At 52.9% G+C, this 16,576-nt stretch overlaps 2 protein-coding genes across 5 annotated transcripts in view; one reads left to right on the top strand and one right to left on the bottom strand.

The window, feature by feature from the left end:
* Positions 1-113: 113 nt before the first annotated feature.
* LOC122379524 (trafficking protein particle complex subunit 13-like) overlaps positions 114-16,576 on the bottom strand; it is a 31,406-nt gene continuing 14,943 nt past the window's right edge. For 2 of the 4 annotated variants that reach the window (XM_043361800.1, XM_043361801.1), the window contains exons 3-10: positions 8,986-9,148; positions 7,625-7,846; positions 7,160-7,277; positions 5,417-5,437; positions 2,163-2,259; positions 1,667-1,899; positions 1,128-1,228; positions 292-675 (exon numbers count right to left, since the gene is read on the bottom strand). In XM_043361800.1, the coding sequence (XP_043217735.1) occupies positions 399-675; positions 1,128-1,228; positions 1,667-1,899; positions 2,163-2,259; positions 5,417-5,437; positions 7,160-7,277; positions 7,625-7,846; positions 8,986-9,148 (1,232 nt within the window). In that variant the 3' untranslated portion in view covers positions 292-398. Of the gene's footprint in view, positions 676-1,127; positions 1,229-1,666; positions 1,900-2,162; positions 2,260-5,416; positions 5,438-7,159; positions 7,278-7,624; positions 7,847-8,985; positions 9,149-16,576 lie in introns of all 4 variants that reach the window. The other 2 variants (XM_043361803.1, XM_043361802.1) reach the window with 1 other exon arrangement.
* On the top strand, positions 10,226-12,101 carry LOC122379523 (katanin p60 ATPase-containing subunit A-like 2). Its single transcript, XM_043361799.1, has one exon. It carries the CDS (start codon positions 10,400-10,402, stop codon positions 11,843-11,845), a length of 1,446 nt encoding a protein of 481 aa, XP_043217734.1. The 5' UTR covers positions 10,226-10,399; the 3' UTR covers positions 11,846-12,101.

Genomic DNA, 16,576 nt, shown 5'->3' with positions numbered 1-16,576 from the left:
CCGCACGCAGCAGTGTGCGGTGCCCGTGAACACCCCTCTGGGTTCAAAAGATCAATGATTCGCTAGTTGGACTGGAATCAGCTAATGCTGATGGGATACGCAAACGCTGCTAATCACACAGTATATAGGGAATGTATTCATCTTCCATCAACATATATAGATATCGGATATAGATCTTTGACCACGCACCGGTGCGGGCAGCACGCTCCCCTCAGCAGACCACGGTCTACAGCTGCCAGGGCACTCTCCCTCAGCAGACTAAGGCTGCCCCCCCCCCCCCCCCCCCAGCAAACTCCGGTCTCCGGCTGCCGGACACGCTCCCTCAGCGGGCCGCGGTCCCCGGCTGCCGGACACGCTCCCTCAGCAGGCGGCGGTCTCCGGCTGCCGGACACGCTCCCTCAGCAGGCGGCGGTCTCCGGCTGCCGCTCGGCCGGCGCCGGAGCCGCCACAAACACCTGTGCCAGGTTGTCGTAGTCGTAGGGCCGGTTGAGCGCGGCGTCCAGCAGCCGCACGCCGGTGACCGGCTGCAGACCGAGCCGGCGCGCCGTGAGCGTGAGAGGTACTGTGGCGCTGGCGCCGGCCGCCAGCCGACCCAGCGGCCGGCCGCTGACCCCGCGCCATACGAGACCGGCCGACGGAGTCTCCAGACGCAGCGCCAGTGCCAGCGTGCGGTCACTGCCGGCGGAGACCGTACTGTCAGTCGCGGCCGCCGGATACAGTCAATCACTATCGGCAAGCACACGGTCACTACAGGCGGACATCGGTCGCGGTCAGACGTACCGGGCCGAACGGCGGACTGACCGACCGGTACTGCCGGGCGCAGTCACGGCCCGGCCTGTCAGACCGACACACCGACCGCTAACGACCCAGCCGATGACCACCCAACGTCTCCCAAATTCATGTCAAATCAATCATCGTGACGTGGTATGATGGATCGGCTATTAAGCACGCAAGCATCGTACTTTTAACCTGAGACCTGGGCAAATTGTCCGGTTGCTCGGAAAATGCCCATCACATTCACCATCCCACAGTGCACGAGTCGCAGTGTTTCCTATTTCGCTACATAACATGCTCTCCTCTGGCAGCGATACGGCAATCAGTGGGAGGGTAGTGCGCCGCTGACTGACCTGGCGTTGTGCACGCGGCACGTGAACGTGAACGTCTGGTCGAGAGCCACCACACTGGGGATGTCTTCAATGGTGAGACGCAGGTCCCCGTAGGTCGGCGCCTGGAACACAGCACGACTAGAGTGGGCACTGGGCAGCGGTCTCAATCACAGTTCACGCCTCACACGCACCTGCAGTCTTCAGCAGCTGAACTAAACACCCTAATTATTGCGGGGTTTGCAACTGGAATTTTTCTTAGCATAACAGCGACAATATTCGTCACTGCTACCCACTAAATGCAGCTAACGGAAGGCGTCCAACCACAGTGGCTTCGTCTCAAACACGCTCGACATCGTGGCATTCCCGTAAGGGTAACTATGTGACCTGACTAATGGAGAGAACCTCGGTCCATGACTCCTCATGGCTCATTCAAACTTAGTTCCTGCACATTACAACTGTCAACGCATCCCCTCATTCAAAGCTCAAAACTCTCCCTTCTCTCTCATATCAGCCACTGCAAGGCGCAAGCATCCCCGCCGCTCCCCGCAGAGGAGGCGTACCATGCGCTGCAGCTGACTCGTCTGCAGCCGGCCGCGCTCGCCCAGGTTGGTGCGCCACGTGATGTCCAGTTTGCCCATGTTGGTGACGCCCTTGAGCTGTTTGGCGGAGGCGAGTCGCAGCTCGGGCCGCGGCCGCAGACAGAACAGGTACTGCCGGCTGTCCTGGGGTCCCAGCCAGCCGCTGGCGCCGAACACAGAGCCGTCGCCCTCCGCGCTCGTGTTCAGGTCCACAGCTGCCGGTGCAACGATAGAAATAGATAAACGGACAATCAGTTACTTGAAAACTTATTTCTTAAAAAGTAACTACGTATGTAAACAAAGAGTAAGGCGGCAAAATTGTTATAGGGGATAGGGCAAAAAGTTATACTGACTACATAAACGCAAGGAAAAACAACACATTCGAAGTGAATTTGGTTCTAACGCTATTACTTTTCTCCCTTGACTGAATTCGTTCCACAGTGCCAAGAAAGTGATCCTACTGTCGGCGGCATCTCACCGTCAAAGAGCGGCGACGGCTCCAGAGTGACTGTCTCCATACAGATGGCGGATGGCGTGACGTTCTGAATCTGCGCCTCCAGACACACCTCGTCCGACTGGAAAAGACAGCAGCAGCTCAGTCTCACTAGTAGGAACGGACAGCCGCGGCTCAGTCACACCAGATGGAACGGACAGCCGCGGCTCAGTCACACAGATGGAACGGACAGCCGCGGCTCAGTCACACTAGATGGAACGGACAGCCGCGGCTCAGTCACACCAGACGGAACGGACAGCCGCGGCTCAGTCACACTAGATGGAACGGACAGCCGCGGCTCAGTCACACCAGACGGAACGGACAGCCGCGGCTCAGTCACACTAGAAGAACGGACAGCCGCGGCTCAGTTACACCAGATAGAACGCACAGCCGCGGCTCAGTCACACTAGTAGGAACGGACAGCCGCGGCTCAGTCACACCAGATGGAACGGACAGCCGCGGCTCAGTTACACCAGATGAAACGGACAGCCGCGGCTCAGTCACACTAGTAGGAACGGACAGCCGCGGCTCAGTCACACCAGATGGAACGGACAGCCGCGGCTCAGTCGCACCAGATGGAACGGACAGCCGCGGCTCAGTCACACCAGATGGAACGGACAGCCGCGGCTCAGTCACACTAGTAGGAACGGACAGCCGCGGCTCAGTCGCACCAGATGGAACGGACAGCCGCGGCTCAGTCGCACCAGATGGAACGGACATCCGCGGCTCAGTCGCACTAGTAGGAACGGACAGCCGCGGCTCAGTCACACTAGATGGAACGGACAGCCGCGGCTCAGTCACACCAGATGGAACGGACAGCCGCGGCTCAGTCACACCAGATGGAACGGACAGCCGCGGCTCAGTCGCACCAGATGGAACGGACAGCCGCGGCTCAGTCACACCAGATGGAACGGACAGCCGCGACTCAGTCCCACTAGCACACATCGTCCGACTGTGGATCGAACAGCCGCGAGTTCAGTTGTACCAACAGAGTTGGACTATGGCAGTCAGACACGTCTCAACCACACCACAGCAGCAGCGAAGCCATACTAGGCACATCAGCCGCGAGCGAAAGCGCAGCTGATTCTGCTGAAATACGGGCCATGGCTCTATCTCCCAGGAAAGCTCATATCAAACAAGTCACGTCTCGGAGGCCGAAATAACTACCAGTATAACGCCTTTTGGGGCGACTAACGGAGCGAGCGAGAGGGTGAACCTTGCACGTGCGAAATTTCGACGAGGTACCTCCAGCTGACTTGTGCACGGCACCCTACTAACCGGTCTCTAGCGATGTGCCAAATTTGAGCACAATCGGCCCAGTCATTCTCGAGATCTGGAAGCGGCACCCTGCACGTGCGCACGTGCAAAATGGGTCCCAACTGAGTTTTGCACGGCACCCTACTAACCGGTCCCTAACCATGTGCCAAATTTGAGCGCCATCGGTCCAGCCGTTCTCGAGATCTGGAATCGACCCCTGCACGTGCGCACGTGCAGCAGCACCCCAATTCTGGCACATGGATATGCATTGCCTAGTGGGTGCCTACCTACATGCCAACTTTCAGCGCAATCGGCCAAGTAGTTACCCGAGATATTGCAACAATTACAAAAGTGACACCTCTTCGTTTTGCACGTGGCACGTGCATAAGGGGTCACCCACATGCATCGGCAATAGTCCAATACATGGTAGAAGGAATGAAGCTACCCTACAAAAATTACCGCGTGTAAATCAGTCAAGTGGTTGCTGAGATATAAGCGTCGCAGAATCGTGACCACGGCCGGCCGGCCGCTCATACTCAGAAATTTCCGTTAACCCGCGCCGGGCCGATGCTCTGAGATTCCGCGCCGGGCCGGGGGGGGTGTCTGAACACCCCCCCCCCTTCTAACTCGGCTCCTGGGCCACGTAGCGACACGCGGTAAGCGGCAATCGAAAGAACGTCCAAAATAAGGACGAAAACACTTCGGTCAATTTTTGGGTCAGGTCAAAGGTCAGGTCACCAGAGGTCACCAAAGGTCAAATGTTCACTATTTCAACAATTTGGAAACTGCCAACGGCTATCTCGGGAACCGATAGAGCTACAGCGCCGCAGAAAAGCGCATTCGATAGCCCTTTTACAGACCTTTCTGAGTAATGTTCTCAGATTTGACCTCAGGTCAACGGTTTAGCCTCCAGAGGGCAAAAACTCAAAAAATAGCCGTTTTTACGAAAGACGTTTTTCGGCAATAACTTTTGACACAAAAGAGCCATGACATTACTTTTGTCACCATCGTGTTCCTCTCGTCAAGACGCGTCGAATGAACTATAATTTGACCTTGAAAGGTCAACTTCAAAATTTGACCTCAGGTCAAGGTCATGACCTGACCGGAAAAGGTCATGTTGCATATCAGTCGATCCGCAACGTCGAGCCGAACACATCTAAGGCGTTTTCAGCGCTCTAGCACGTCTCTATCAGAAGTTATTAGCGAAAAACTGTTAGATTCTGTTCGTGACCTGAGATGACCTCGGGGACATAACGAGGGGTCACAGTTGCCATTTTCCGGTTCAGTGTGTCCATTTTACCTACATCTCGATGTTTGAGAGTGTCTAGAATAGCGTTCGTGCAAAACAGACGCTTTTCAATTTTCTCCCATTGACTTATAATGGAGAGGTCGCAAAATTGACCTGACCTTAGGTCACCGACATCAAAATTCCGAGATAAACATTTTATAGATAATGTTGCTCTTATTAATCGCTGAAAGTTTCAAGGCAATCGATCAATCGGTGTAGCTATGACGAGCATTCTTATTTTTTCTGAGGTGAGGTCACTTGGCGTGACCTGGTGACCTGACCTAAGGTGACATGGGTCTGAAATTTTCACAACTTGTGCGGAAAAGATGCACGAACAGGTGTGCCAAAAACGGCGGCGTGCGAAAAACCGCAGGGGGGGGGGTGTTCAAACACCCCCCCCCCCGGCCCCCCGGCATATTAACCCCGGCCCGGCGCGGGTTAATCTGAGAGACTACGTTCGCTTCGCTCGCTCCGTAATAATTACACCCAGCAATCGGTCCTGTCCCGTTCATGCACCGCCAAGGTGTAGTAACTGATGCTGAAATAAGGCAGAAAAAGCAGTGCTCGCACCGTTTTGAATAGCCACACATACAACAATCGCATACCGGCACCCGAGCCTCCACGTTGGAGTACAGAAGCTAACATATCCATACCCAACGTCCCAGTAATGCAGTCAAACACGTGCATCACTTACAAAGACAGCGTTTTCATCATACTGAAATAGAGATCAATGTGGTCAATCAGTGGCCTTGAAGAGAAAGCCATTGTACAGGGTAGAGCCTCCAAAGAGAACAGCGTGATTTGCAGTCGCACGGTTCCACCGGGCTCGGGCAGGACTGCCAAGGCGCCACCGCACTCACACCAACCGAACGTGGTTAAGTGGGCACATGGTCGAGGCTTTGAGCACACCATTACGTGCTCGAGTGCCTCTTCTGCTGTATCAGGCCCGATTCTTAAGCGCACGAAACTTGTAATAGAAAAACGGGCTCATATCCCACCGCTTATATGCATACCGCCTAACTTTGCCCTTCCTAAGCATGCTGTCTATTTGACATTACGCGCACCCCCACTGCTCCCTATGATCCATATGAACAGGTGCGCCCACCATGCGACCTAAATGATCGGGCGATCGAGCTCCGGGGGGGGGGGGGGGGGTCGGTGCGCTTACAGCTGGTCGGGAACGGACCCAGGTGCGTGCACGTGCGCACAGAAGAGGGACATGACTTAGATATGAGACAGGACATTGACTGTGCCGACTGAGGCAAATGACGACAATCAATGATGTCCGACTGCAGAGCTGAGACTAATAACATTTGTGATTCATGATTGAAAAGTCGCACAGTCGACGTAGGGACGCGTTTATCCACGCCTCGTGTAATGGCTATTTTCGTGAGCTCATTAGACTTATATTTCGTTAAGATAAGAGGGAAAGGAAGGCCTAATTCCAGCAGAAATATAAACAACAATATACATAGGAGGTAAAAAAACGAAGCTTATACCTCGCTCGCACATGCCATTTTCCCATCCTAGAACGCACATGGCGGGGGGGGGGGGGGTTGCCACATCCCGAGTCATTTCGTTCCTGCTGCAGATAGAGCTTCGCGGTAAAGACCGCGAAGCTCTTTCCGCGAACAGATTCTTTAAGAAGAGAAGAATCCAATGGTGCCCAATTTTTCCTCATTATGTCAGTCAGTGACCTTCCAGGTCAGGTCAAACTAAAAAAAATTGCTGTTTGGGGTCACCGTTGGAATATCACGTGCGGTGCCTATCATATACCGATGGCGCTGCCGTTTGTGGTGCCAAGCCAGCTAGAACAGCTCTTTGTTACACTATCCGATTGATTTTTTTGCTGACTGTGGTCATTTCAGGTCAAGTTAGGTCAAGGTCACTGATATGTGTTTGTATGTTTGTGTCTGTGTGTATACTGATGTGTACACCGATAGGTTGTGTGTCCCTATTACATGATATCATGAACTGAGAAGCTTTTACAAAAAAAAAAATGCAGTCAAAGAAACTTCACGAAAAGTTAATTCAGCTGGCCAAAAACGCAATGTTTTTAGATGACCCAGGTTCACCTTGACCCTGACCTTGACATCCGTACATCGTCGAACAACATATTCCATGATAGGTGGGAACTGGGAGGTAAGACTGGCAAAAAACCGAAATCAAGGTGTCAAAAGCTCACAAGACCCAAAGCCAACGCAAGATATTGGGTACCTCCTGGTCATTATTTGGGTCATGACATGACCTGAAGAACAGGGTCATATCTCCGAAACCATCAACCACAGAAACTTGAAATTCTCAGTGGACGCTGATAAGGGTATACGAAAAAACCAGGCTTCTAGCTTTAAAAATGCTTAGTGCAGAGCAGAAAAAACTTCCGGGGAAGGGGTGGCACCCCCCCCCCCCCATGTGCGGGCGAGGGTTAACAGCTCACCTCCCCGTTGTATAACTTTGTCTTGACGTCGAGGGGCTTGAGGACCTCGAACTTGAAGAACTTGCGGAAGAACATGTTGACACCCGCCTCGGTGGTGTAGTTGATGGCGCACACGAGTCTGGGGACGGTTTTTGGCAGCAGTGAGGGTCAGGTCGTGCTAGTGGTGACTGCACAGGGACACAGGTTACCGTCCTCTGTTGGAGAGTCTGCCGGTCGCGGTCAACATTGACTTGGTGTTAGGTAACGGCAAGTCGGAATATCATGTCAACAACCCTTTAAGATAGGCGGTTTAGCTACCCTGCCGACTTAACGAAACAAAAACAAATAGGGATCATGATGTAGCCCAACAGAACGTCAGAACAACCTCAGCGGGCTCTGTAAAAGATCAATCCTTCGTACACCGCGCGCAATCCATACCAGGCGTCATTCTTGAACGGCGCGCTCCGCTGAGCTCGGGTGACTCACATGTGTGCGCCGGTGTCCTTGACCTCATGTTGGATGAGGTGGTCGCGGCTGGCGGCCGGCGCCAGGCTGGCCGGCCGGTCGGCGCCGGCCGTGGGTGTCAGAGTCAGCCGCTGGGAGCCCGTCTGCAGTTCGGCGCGCACCGTCAGCTCGCACGCCGTGGCGCCCGTGCTGTGGTTGTGCACCGACAGGTAGCACGAGAACGTCTCGCCCAGGTAGATACTCCTGCGGGAGAAAACGTGGAGCGACAGGCGTCAGACGAGATTTGTCCGCGTGATAAGCCGCTGTAGATCATCGGAAAAAAGTAATGGAATAAAACAAAGGGAACATATGTGAAAGGAATAACTATAAAATAGTTATAGGACAAAACATAAAACAAAACATAAAAATATAAAATATATTATAGGACAAAACATAAAAACAAAACAGATAATATGATTAACTATTAAGTAATTGTGCGTTATAAACCAATTTGGTGCTTTTGCGTTATCATATGTAATATGCTCTAGCAATGACGCATTTGTATGTGCGTGAGCATTCCGTATAGAGTAGTTAGAGCGCCGCACAGATTGAAAAAAAGTACAATAATGTCTCTGTGGTAATCTGTCGGCCGCTCGCTCCGAGCCGCGCCGACCCTCAGGGGGTGGGGTGAGACCAGCGGGGTGGCCGGCAGGAGCAGCCAGCGGGCCGCCGGAACGAGGAGCGGCGGCGCGCGGGGTGGGCGGAGCGGGCGGAGCGCCCCCGGCCACGGCACCCCTATCGACCGGCACGGGCAGGAAACCGCTAATGCGCGGCTCTCGGACTCCCCTCCTCGACACAAAGCGCGGGGTGACTGCACGCATTGTGTACAGATACAGTGCCGAAAGGCTCCAGTGCACTGCCATATTCGCGCGGTCCAATCTGAGTTTGCAGCCAATGTCAACCTCTGCACCCTCAACCATTCGATATTTTCAATGAAACAAAATATACAAAATTAGACTGAAGGGAGCCCATTCAGAGTTCACTCAGCATATTCTTTTCACACGTCCCACCCAGTGCCCGACCCCAGAGGTTTTCCCTGCCCAGGCCAAAGACGTCACCACCACGTGAATCGCCCCAGCCCGCCGCCTCCCCGAGCACGCGAGCCAGGCCGCGTATCTGCAGGATTTCCGGGGTGGCGAGCCCTGCCCCCGCTGACCGGCGTCCATTAGACCAGCTTCCTGCCGGAGGCGGAAACCGGGCAGAGCCGGAAAGGCCCAGCACGCCGCCGGCAAGACGGGTGTCGACACAGAGGAGCTGACGTTTAGGCAACTTTTCCGTAATGGTTCGCTAGTCTTGTGTTTGGTGGAGGGAGGTGTCTGCGCCGATTGGCAGGCGGCGCTCACCCGAAGCTCTGCGGCAGGAGGAGCATCTCGCCGAGCTGCAGGTGCGGCAGGTGCGGCAGGCGCGTCACGTCCGGCGCCGCCGACAGCGTGGTGCCTGGCAGGTCGCGCGGGTCGCACGACACCACCGGGTTACTGTAGAGCGTCGGACGCGTCAGCCGCATCACTGCAACCACCGGGGGACAAACACGTCAGCGGGCGCACAGCGATCACAGCAACACAGCTGACAGACAGCGGTCACTAATATTATTGGGTGACATCACTTCTTAACAGACATGTGCATGGATCCGAGTGATGGATCCATGATCTCAATGGATCCCGAAGCAAACTGCAAGTTAGGATCTATGATCCCACCGGATCCGACGTGAAAAATTTATCCTGAATCTTTGTTCTCGAAGGATCTGACGATAAACCAAGAAAATGGATCTTTGATCTGAGTGGATCCCACCATGCAAAACATTTGAAACAAGGCTTCCAAGTGTTTCTATGTCTAACTGCCATAAAACTATGGATTGGGACGTGCAAGCACATAAAATAATTAACACAGAACGTTTTGAGTGGCAGTGATTTTTTTTATTTGTGTTGAAAAAGTAAACGAGGATCTTTGATCTCACTGGATCTCAACCCAAAAATTAGACTCTGATCCATGATCCCTACGGATTTCTCGATAAATTTATGAGTTGGATATATGATCCCGTTGGATCCGAGATCAGGATCCGTGGGATCAGATCCCAGATCCATTTTCTCTTATCCATTTTCATGTCCCCCCATTTTCATGTTTGCTTTCTAAGTGCACTTAATTTGACACTAAAACACGGGTTGTCATAAACCATTTCAATTATGTGCCAGGGGTGGCTAAATTTGACTTTGGGAGTAATACTGGATGACATGTTCAAGCAAAGAACAGCTCATGGGTGAAAGCATAACAAAACGCAGAATAAAAATTATTTTCAAATGACGGAGCCAGTCCTTGCTAAGATACTATAGCAAATAATAGCACGGTACGATGTGAGTGCCATTTTAATATATTCATGAGTGATGATTGCAAGTTAACTTAGGCAATGCACATTGATTGCCAATCTGCTCATTCCACTCCAATTCTGTATACCTTGGCGTGTCACCCATAAACGGAAGGATCAGGAATGCGCAGCACCCTATCGAATTAATACGGCTGGTTGCTATGGCAACACAAGGCAGGTTGGGGTGGATTGTGGATTCCATGCCTAAATGAGTAAACGTTGGGTACAGTGGGGCAGTATTGAACGAGTTTGGCGACGTAACGGACGCACGTCACGTAGTCCGGATACAAGGATTCTCCTAAGGATTACCAAGCCATTTTGATTCTCAAGATCCGTACGGGCTCTGGTGCATTGCATTACATAGTGAGGAGTGAGGAGTGAGTGAGGAGCGATTGATCATGTCAGAGCTAACACTCAGCTCCATCCGCTGTGATACGCTGTCACGGGAAACAGCCGAGAAGCGGCTGCAGCAGCGGCGTCGCGCCCTTCTGGTGCTAGTTTTGGACTACCTGCGCAGCGAAGGCTACGCCGAGGCAGCCGACGCACTAGTCACCGAGGCCCCGCCTGGCATAAGAGAACACCGCGTCTGCGACAACACCGACCTCGACGTAGTGTTTCAGGATTATGAGGCGTACTACCAGCTGCGCTACGGTCGGCTACCAAAAGTGACCAGGCGCGATGGCGGCGGCGAGCCGAACGGCGCGTCCGGCGAGCCGCGCCGAGTGAAGCCGCGCACCCGGCCTCGCGCCGCCGCGCTGGGGCGTGCCGGCGACCCGACCCCGGCACCGGCGCCTGCAGAGTTCGCACTGCACGGGCACGCAGCCGGCCGCGGGGAGGGCGAGGAGCGTGACGAGACGGACACAGCCGCCCTGCCGGGCCGGCGACGAACGCTACAGCTGCCGCCGCCGGCAGGGCCCGAGCTGCAGGCCATGGCCGCTATGGTGTCGCGCGACCTGTTCCTCGACGAGCCGGGCGTGCGCTGGGAGCACATCGTCGGCCTCGAGTCGGCCAAGCGAGTGGTGCGCGAGGCGGTAGTGTACCCGCTGCGCTACCCGCGCCTGTTCGCCGGCCCGCTGGTGGCCCCGTGGCGCGCCCTGCTTCTGTTCGGCCCGCCCGGTAACGGCAAAACGCTGCTGGCCAAGGCGGTGGCTTCCGAGTGCCGCACCACCTTCTTCAACGTGTCGGCGGCCACGCTGGTCAGCAAGTGGCACGGCGACTCTGAGAAAATGGTCCGGGTGCTGTTCGAGCTGGCGCGCGCCCACGCACCGTCCACCATCTTTCTGGACGAGCTGGACGCATTGATGGGTCAGCGCGGCGCGGCCACCGAGCACGAGGCGTCGCGTCGGCTCAAGTCGGAGCTGCTGGTGCAGCTGGACGGTCTGTCGGCCGGCAGCCACGGCGCCGCGCCGCCGGCCGTGTTCGTGCTGGCCGCCTCCAACCTGCCCTGGCAGCTGGACCAGGCGCTGCTGCGCCGGCTCGAAAAGCGCGTCCTGGTCGGGCTGCCGTCGGAGCGCGAGCGGGCGGCCGTGTTCGAGCGCTGCCTGGCCGACTGGCCGCTGGCGCCAGGCCTGTCGTTTACGGGCGCGGCCGCCGCCACCGACGGCTACTCGGCGGCAGACATTCGTCTGGTGTGTCGCGAGGCAGCCATGGCGTCGCTGCGCGCCCTGCTGCGGCGGCTGGAGGGGCGCGCGGGTCCGGCCGGCGCGGCCGACGGCGCCCAGCTGGCCCGCTCAGAGCTGCTCACCGAGCAGGACCTGCTGACGGCGGTGAGCCGGTGCCGGCCGGCCGGCGCCGCCCACTGGCAGCGCCACCTCCACTGGAGAGAGACGTTCGGCGCCGAGTGACACCGTGAGCCGGCCCGCGAGCAGCGCCGACCTGCGGAGGCACACCCGACCAGCCCTGTGCGACGCTCCTCAGACCTGGCTGAGCGACCCACACAGCGATCGCCGTTCACTGCCAGCTTCACGACGGGCCGCATTAGACTGTGGAATGTGTGGATGTTACACAACACAACTGCAATGTATCCATCGCAGTGCCACGACTGCAATAACGAGTGCATTGTTCAGCTATAATTGTGCTGATACAAAGAAACGCAACAAAGGATTGTTCATGTGACCGGTAATGCTTAAGTGGTATCACATTTTGCCAAATGCCTTTTAAAAAAGGTTAAGTTTTAGTTCATCTCCGCCAAACTTCTAGCCAATTCAAAAACGCCATTCACAAAATCAAGACACATGCACCGATTTCACAGTGAATACTAATTACGCACTCTCTAAACCGGCACAGGCACAGCCTTCCAAAACATGTGAAGTATCTCAAAACGGGCAGCCGTTACTTCAGAGGCCAGTTTCACCAACAGAAAAGTAGCCTATTGCCGGATTTTTTTTTTTTTTTTTTTTGCCTACAGACTGCTTTACATACGGAGCGTAAACGGTAAAGCCCTATCCGCTTACGTGCCCAGCGCGCTTACGCTCCCCATGTGAAGCGGTCTTAAGGCAAAAAATTCGGGCAGGCGGCTATTTTTCTGTTGATAAAACTGGCCTCAGGTCAAAAAGTTGGCCGATTGAGTCATGCTGCATATCGTTTAATTTGGCACTTGACCAGAGCTGGGCGCGTTCCTCGATTTTCGGTAGTGCGTTAGCGTTCCTGCGTTCCTCCGGCCGCGGTTAGTGCGTTCCTGGAATAGCGTTCCTCAATTTTTTTTCGTTCGGTGCGTTAGCGTTCCTGCGTTCCTGCGTTCCTCCCTCAAAAATACCGCCGAACCACGCGGCGCGGGCCCAACCAAACACGGGGCGAATCGATCACAGAATACCCAGAATGGCGACGTGGGGCCGAAAAGCAACTCGACATCTCTTTTCCGAATCGAATATCTTTTACCAATATCATCCATAGGGTTTTCAACAAAAATACGACCTGCTTAAAAACAATAGTTAAGTTAAAAGATGTATCATAGTAAAAGTTATCATATTTACTTTACACATTTAATGCCTGAAACTGAATCGAATAGTAAACATCACCACTAAAAATATTTACACATTTAATGCCTGAAACCGAATCGAATAGTAAACATCACCACTAAATCTAAGCAAGCCTTCCTCGATTCGACCGACAAGTGGCGCCTCCCGGCAAACACACGTACTCGAGATTCAAACATTTGACACCGAGTTCATTGGCAGCAATATAATTTTTCGGGTGGTTCCACAAGAACGCAGGAACGCTTTAAAATTTCGGGTGGTGCGTTCCTCTTACTTGCGTTCCTTTGAAAAACTTTGCGTTCCTGCGTTCTTGCGTTCCTAAAAAGGGCGGTGCGTACGTACGGAAGAACGCAGGAACGCACTAAAGGAACGCACTTGCCCAGCTCTGCACTTGACTCTGGGTCATCAGTTTCCTCTCGAAGCTACTCTATAAGCTACAGATGGGGCGTAGAAAGATTTACCTCTTTTTTTTAATATTTCGGTCCTGAGCGAAGATATGGAATTGATTTTTGGTTCCTATATTCAGTAACATGTAGGTAGGGAAGCACCGTCCAAAACGCCGCCCCCCCCCCCCTTAGGAAAAACGGTGTGTCACCGCTAAACTGGTTATTTCACCATGCGTCATTAGATATTTTGTTTAAGTCTTATCTTCCGACAATTGAAGAAAATAATACGCAAGGCACTTGGATGATGCATTTAGCAAGAATGAGCTTTTGCAAGACCTCTGCAAACGGGGCGTTTTACATTACGGGTGTTGTAAAACTTCCCACTTTGGTTGTCACCTGTTGATGAGTTTTGTTTGCATACCTAAATACTGCATTTAATATTTCGTTTTCAACCGAACTATTCTTCTAATCTAATGTTTCGGTAAGTAAAAGCGTATTAAAGTCAGTAGCATGGCCTTCGGAGAACAGAGTTAGATGAAGTACCGTTTCGAAAACAAACGATGCTTCAGCATTTGCAAGCAAAGTTATCTCGCTCAATAAACTGACCAATTGCAAAAAAAATCACTTTCCAATATTTTTGTCACCTCTTTACCCGACAGCAACAATGCATCGCCACTTTTGGAATGTAGGACATTTTTCGTGTGAAAGTGGTATGGGCGTTTTGGAAACCAGGAGCCGATGCGTTTTGCGAATTTTACAATGCCTCTGTGTGGCGACATATCTGATGAATCCAGCAAACACGGAACAGTCATTTCGCACTGTTTTTGGTAGACAATGAACTAACTAAATGAGTCTTGCTAACCGAATCATCTCAGATCAAAGTGACAACTGAACAGGTGACTTCGTAAGATGGCAAGGAGCTATCAGTGGTGGTTGACACCTACTATGAATGAATATCCGGTAGGACCTCTACTGGTTGACCTGAAATGACCTTACCCAATCTGGCTTAAATGCATTAAAACATCATCTGTGATCAACACTAACATGAAATTCGTGATCAGCACTCCGAAAAACATAACAGTCTCACTTTACGAAATTCTGACAGGTCCCGATTTTCCCGACTTTTGGATCATTGACCTGACCTGGAAGGTCAACCAATGAACCTAGGACCTTAAAATTAGGCATCAGCAGCTACAGGGTGGACCAAAAAGGATGGAAACATTTTGAACTCGCATAAAATATGTGTTATTGCATGCAGGTAACTGAAAATGATACCAAGCGAGAGCACATTTCGTGGAAATTCATAATGACATCTCTCTCATCTGCTTTCTCTCGCTTTCAGTCTCCCACAGCAAATGTTCGAAGAGGCCACTTTTGCGAGACAGGCACAGAGCGACCAGCCTGGCTGCTGACGCGATAGCCTGATAACACATGTCCGTTGGTTTGGCTCGCACAGCCTTGGTGATCACTCTCTTCAGGTAACAGATGCCTTTAGAACCTTCCTTGTAGACCTGGCCTGAGGCGACCCCACAGGAAAAAATCCATCGGGGTCAGGTCAGGTGAGCAGACAGGCCAGTTCCGACAGGCACTGCGGGATATCAGCCGGTCACCAAAGTGGTTCTCGATCCACTTGAGCGTTGTTTCGCGATGTGAGGAGGCGCACCGTCTGGGTGGAATCACATGAGGTCCATGAGACTGCCATACTTCGTTTGGGCTACTTCAACAACTTCTTTAGCGTCGCTTGGTAGCGCTTTTGGTCGTCAGCCACGGTGTTGTCGCTCCCATCCTCGAACCGAAGTGGAACTGGCCTGTCTGTCTTCTCATCTGACCTATGGATTCCTTTCCTGTGGAGTTATCTCAGGGCCAGGTCTACAAGGAAGGTTATGTAGGCCTCTTTTATCTGAAGAGAGCGATCACCAAGGCTGTGTGAGTCAAATCAGCGGACATGTGTCGTCGGGCTATCGCGTCAGCCGGCAGGCGGGCCGCTCTTTGCCTGTCTCGCAAAAGTGGCCTCTTCGAACATTTGCTGTGGGAGACTGAAAACGAGAGAAAGCAGCTGAGAGAGACGTCATTATGAATTTCCACGAAATGTACTCTCGTTTGGTATCATTTTCAGTTACCTGCAGGCAATAACACATATTTTATGCGAGTTCAAAATGTTTCCATCCTTTTTGGTCCACCCTGTATCTCTCGTCACGGGCAACACGCTCGTTTTTTTTTCCGCGAAGCTCTAGCTCGATCACGGGCCGAGCGGCAAGGTGGGGGTCAAACGGACCTGCCCCTCCCCCCCCCCCCCATACGTTCGCGGGTAGCAAAACACCAGAGCCCTGATCGGCGGCCGGCTAGTACTCTTGCCGGCGCTCACATACGTGCACGTTACCCCGGCAACGGGCTATTGACCAATGAGAAGCGAGAAAAGTGTTACGTCACTGCGATTTTTCATATACCTGTGCCCCCCGGACGTGACGTAGTGTGCTCGCGCGCGTGCAGGGTCTCTGCGATCGAAAAAGAGCGCTAGCAGCGCGCCACTCCACGCCGCAATTGTCAAAAGCGGCGTGTTAGTATGCTTTATTATGAATGATGTGTGTAAAAGTGAGTTTTAATGTTGTTTATTTGGAAGAAATGGTTGGAATAAATTAAGTTATTTTTATTTCTGTTGGTTGGAGTTTTTATTCAAAAGATTTCGGTCTATACCATTGATATTTACTGAAAATACCTTCGCTTGAATAAATTGCAGATATTTGGCAACTGAAGTGTTAGGTAAGCCTAAATGATATGTAAAAAGGTAAGAGACACCCTGATTATCATTTGAGAAACGAAAATATATGAATTTTCCCTATAAGACTCGCTCCATATGCTACTCCGCGGTTTATGCCCCGAGGGTTCCCGTTAGTTTGTCGTTGGCGCTCGGCTCGCGCGCGAGCCGACGTCACCGCCTGTGACGTCGGCTCGCGAAATACGTCATACCCTGCACACAAAATAGCCGGCTGCCGAACAGCGCTCAGTACGGGCAAGGGTGAATTACATTGTAAACAGTTTTCACGGCAACGCCGAGCTGTTCGTAATCGCCTCGGAAGCTGTGACCAGTCTGCTTCAGCGCTGCCATTTGGACTGCCTGTGTAATCTTCACCATAGCTCATCAACAACTGTGACAAGTTTAAAAAAGAATGGACAAATCTAAAAATGAACAGATTGGATGGTACTATTGGTCTCG

The sequence above is a fragment of the Amphibalanus amphitrite genome, unplaced genomic scaffold (genome assembly GCF_019059575.1).
Source record: "Amphibalanus amphitrite isolate SeventyFive unplaced genomic scaffold, NRLGWU_Aamphi_draft 000079F_arrow, whole genome shotgun sequence".
NCBI classification, from domain to species: domain Eukaryota; kingdom Metazoa; phylum Arthropoda; class Thecostraca; order Balanomorpha; family Balanidae; genus Amphibalanus; species Amphibalanus amphitrite.
Note: the sequence above shows the minus strand (reverse complement) of the source record. Positions and strands in the feature narration are given on the sequence as shown.

What these genes read in the sequence shown, in the direction of transcription:
- LOC122379523 (XM_043361799.1), top strand. Translation starts at nt 10,400, where the DNA reads ATGTCAGAGCTAACACTCAGCTCCATCCGCTGTGATACGCTGTCACGG.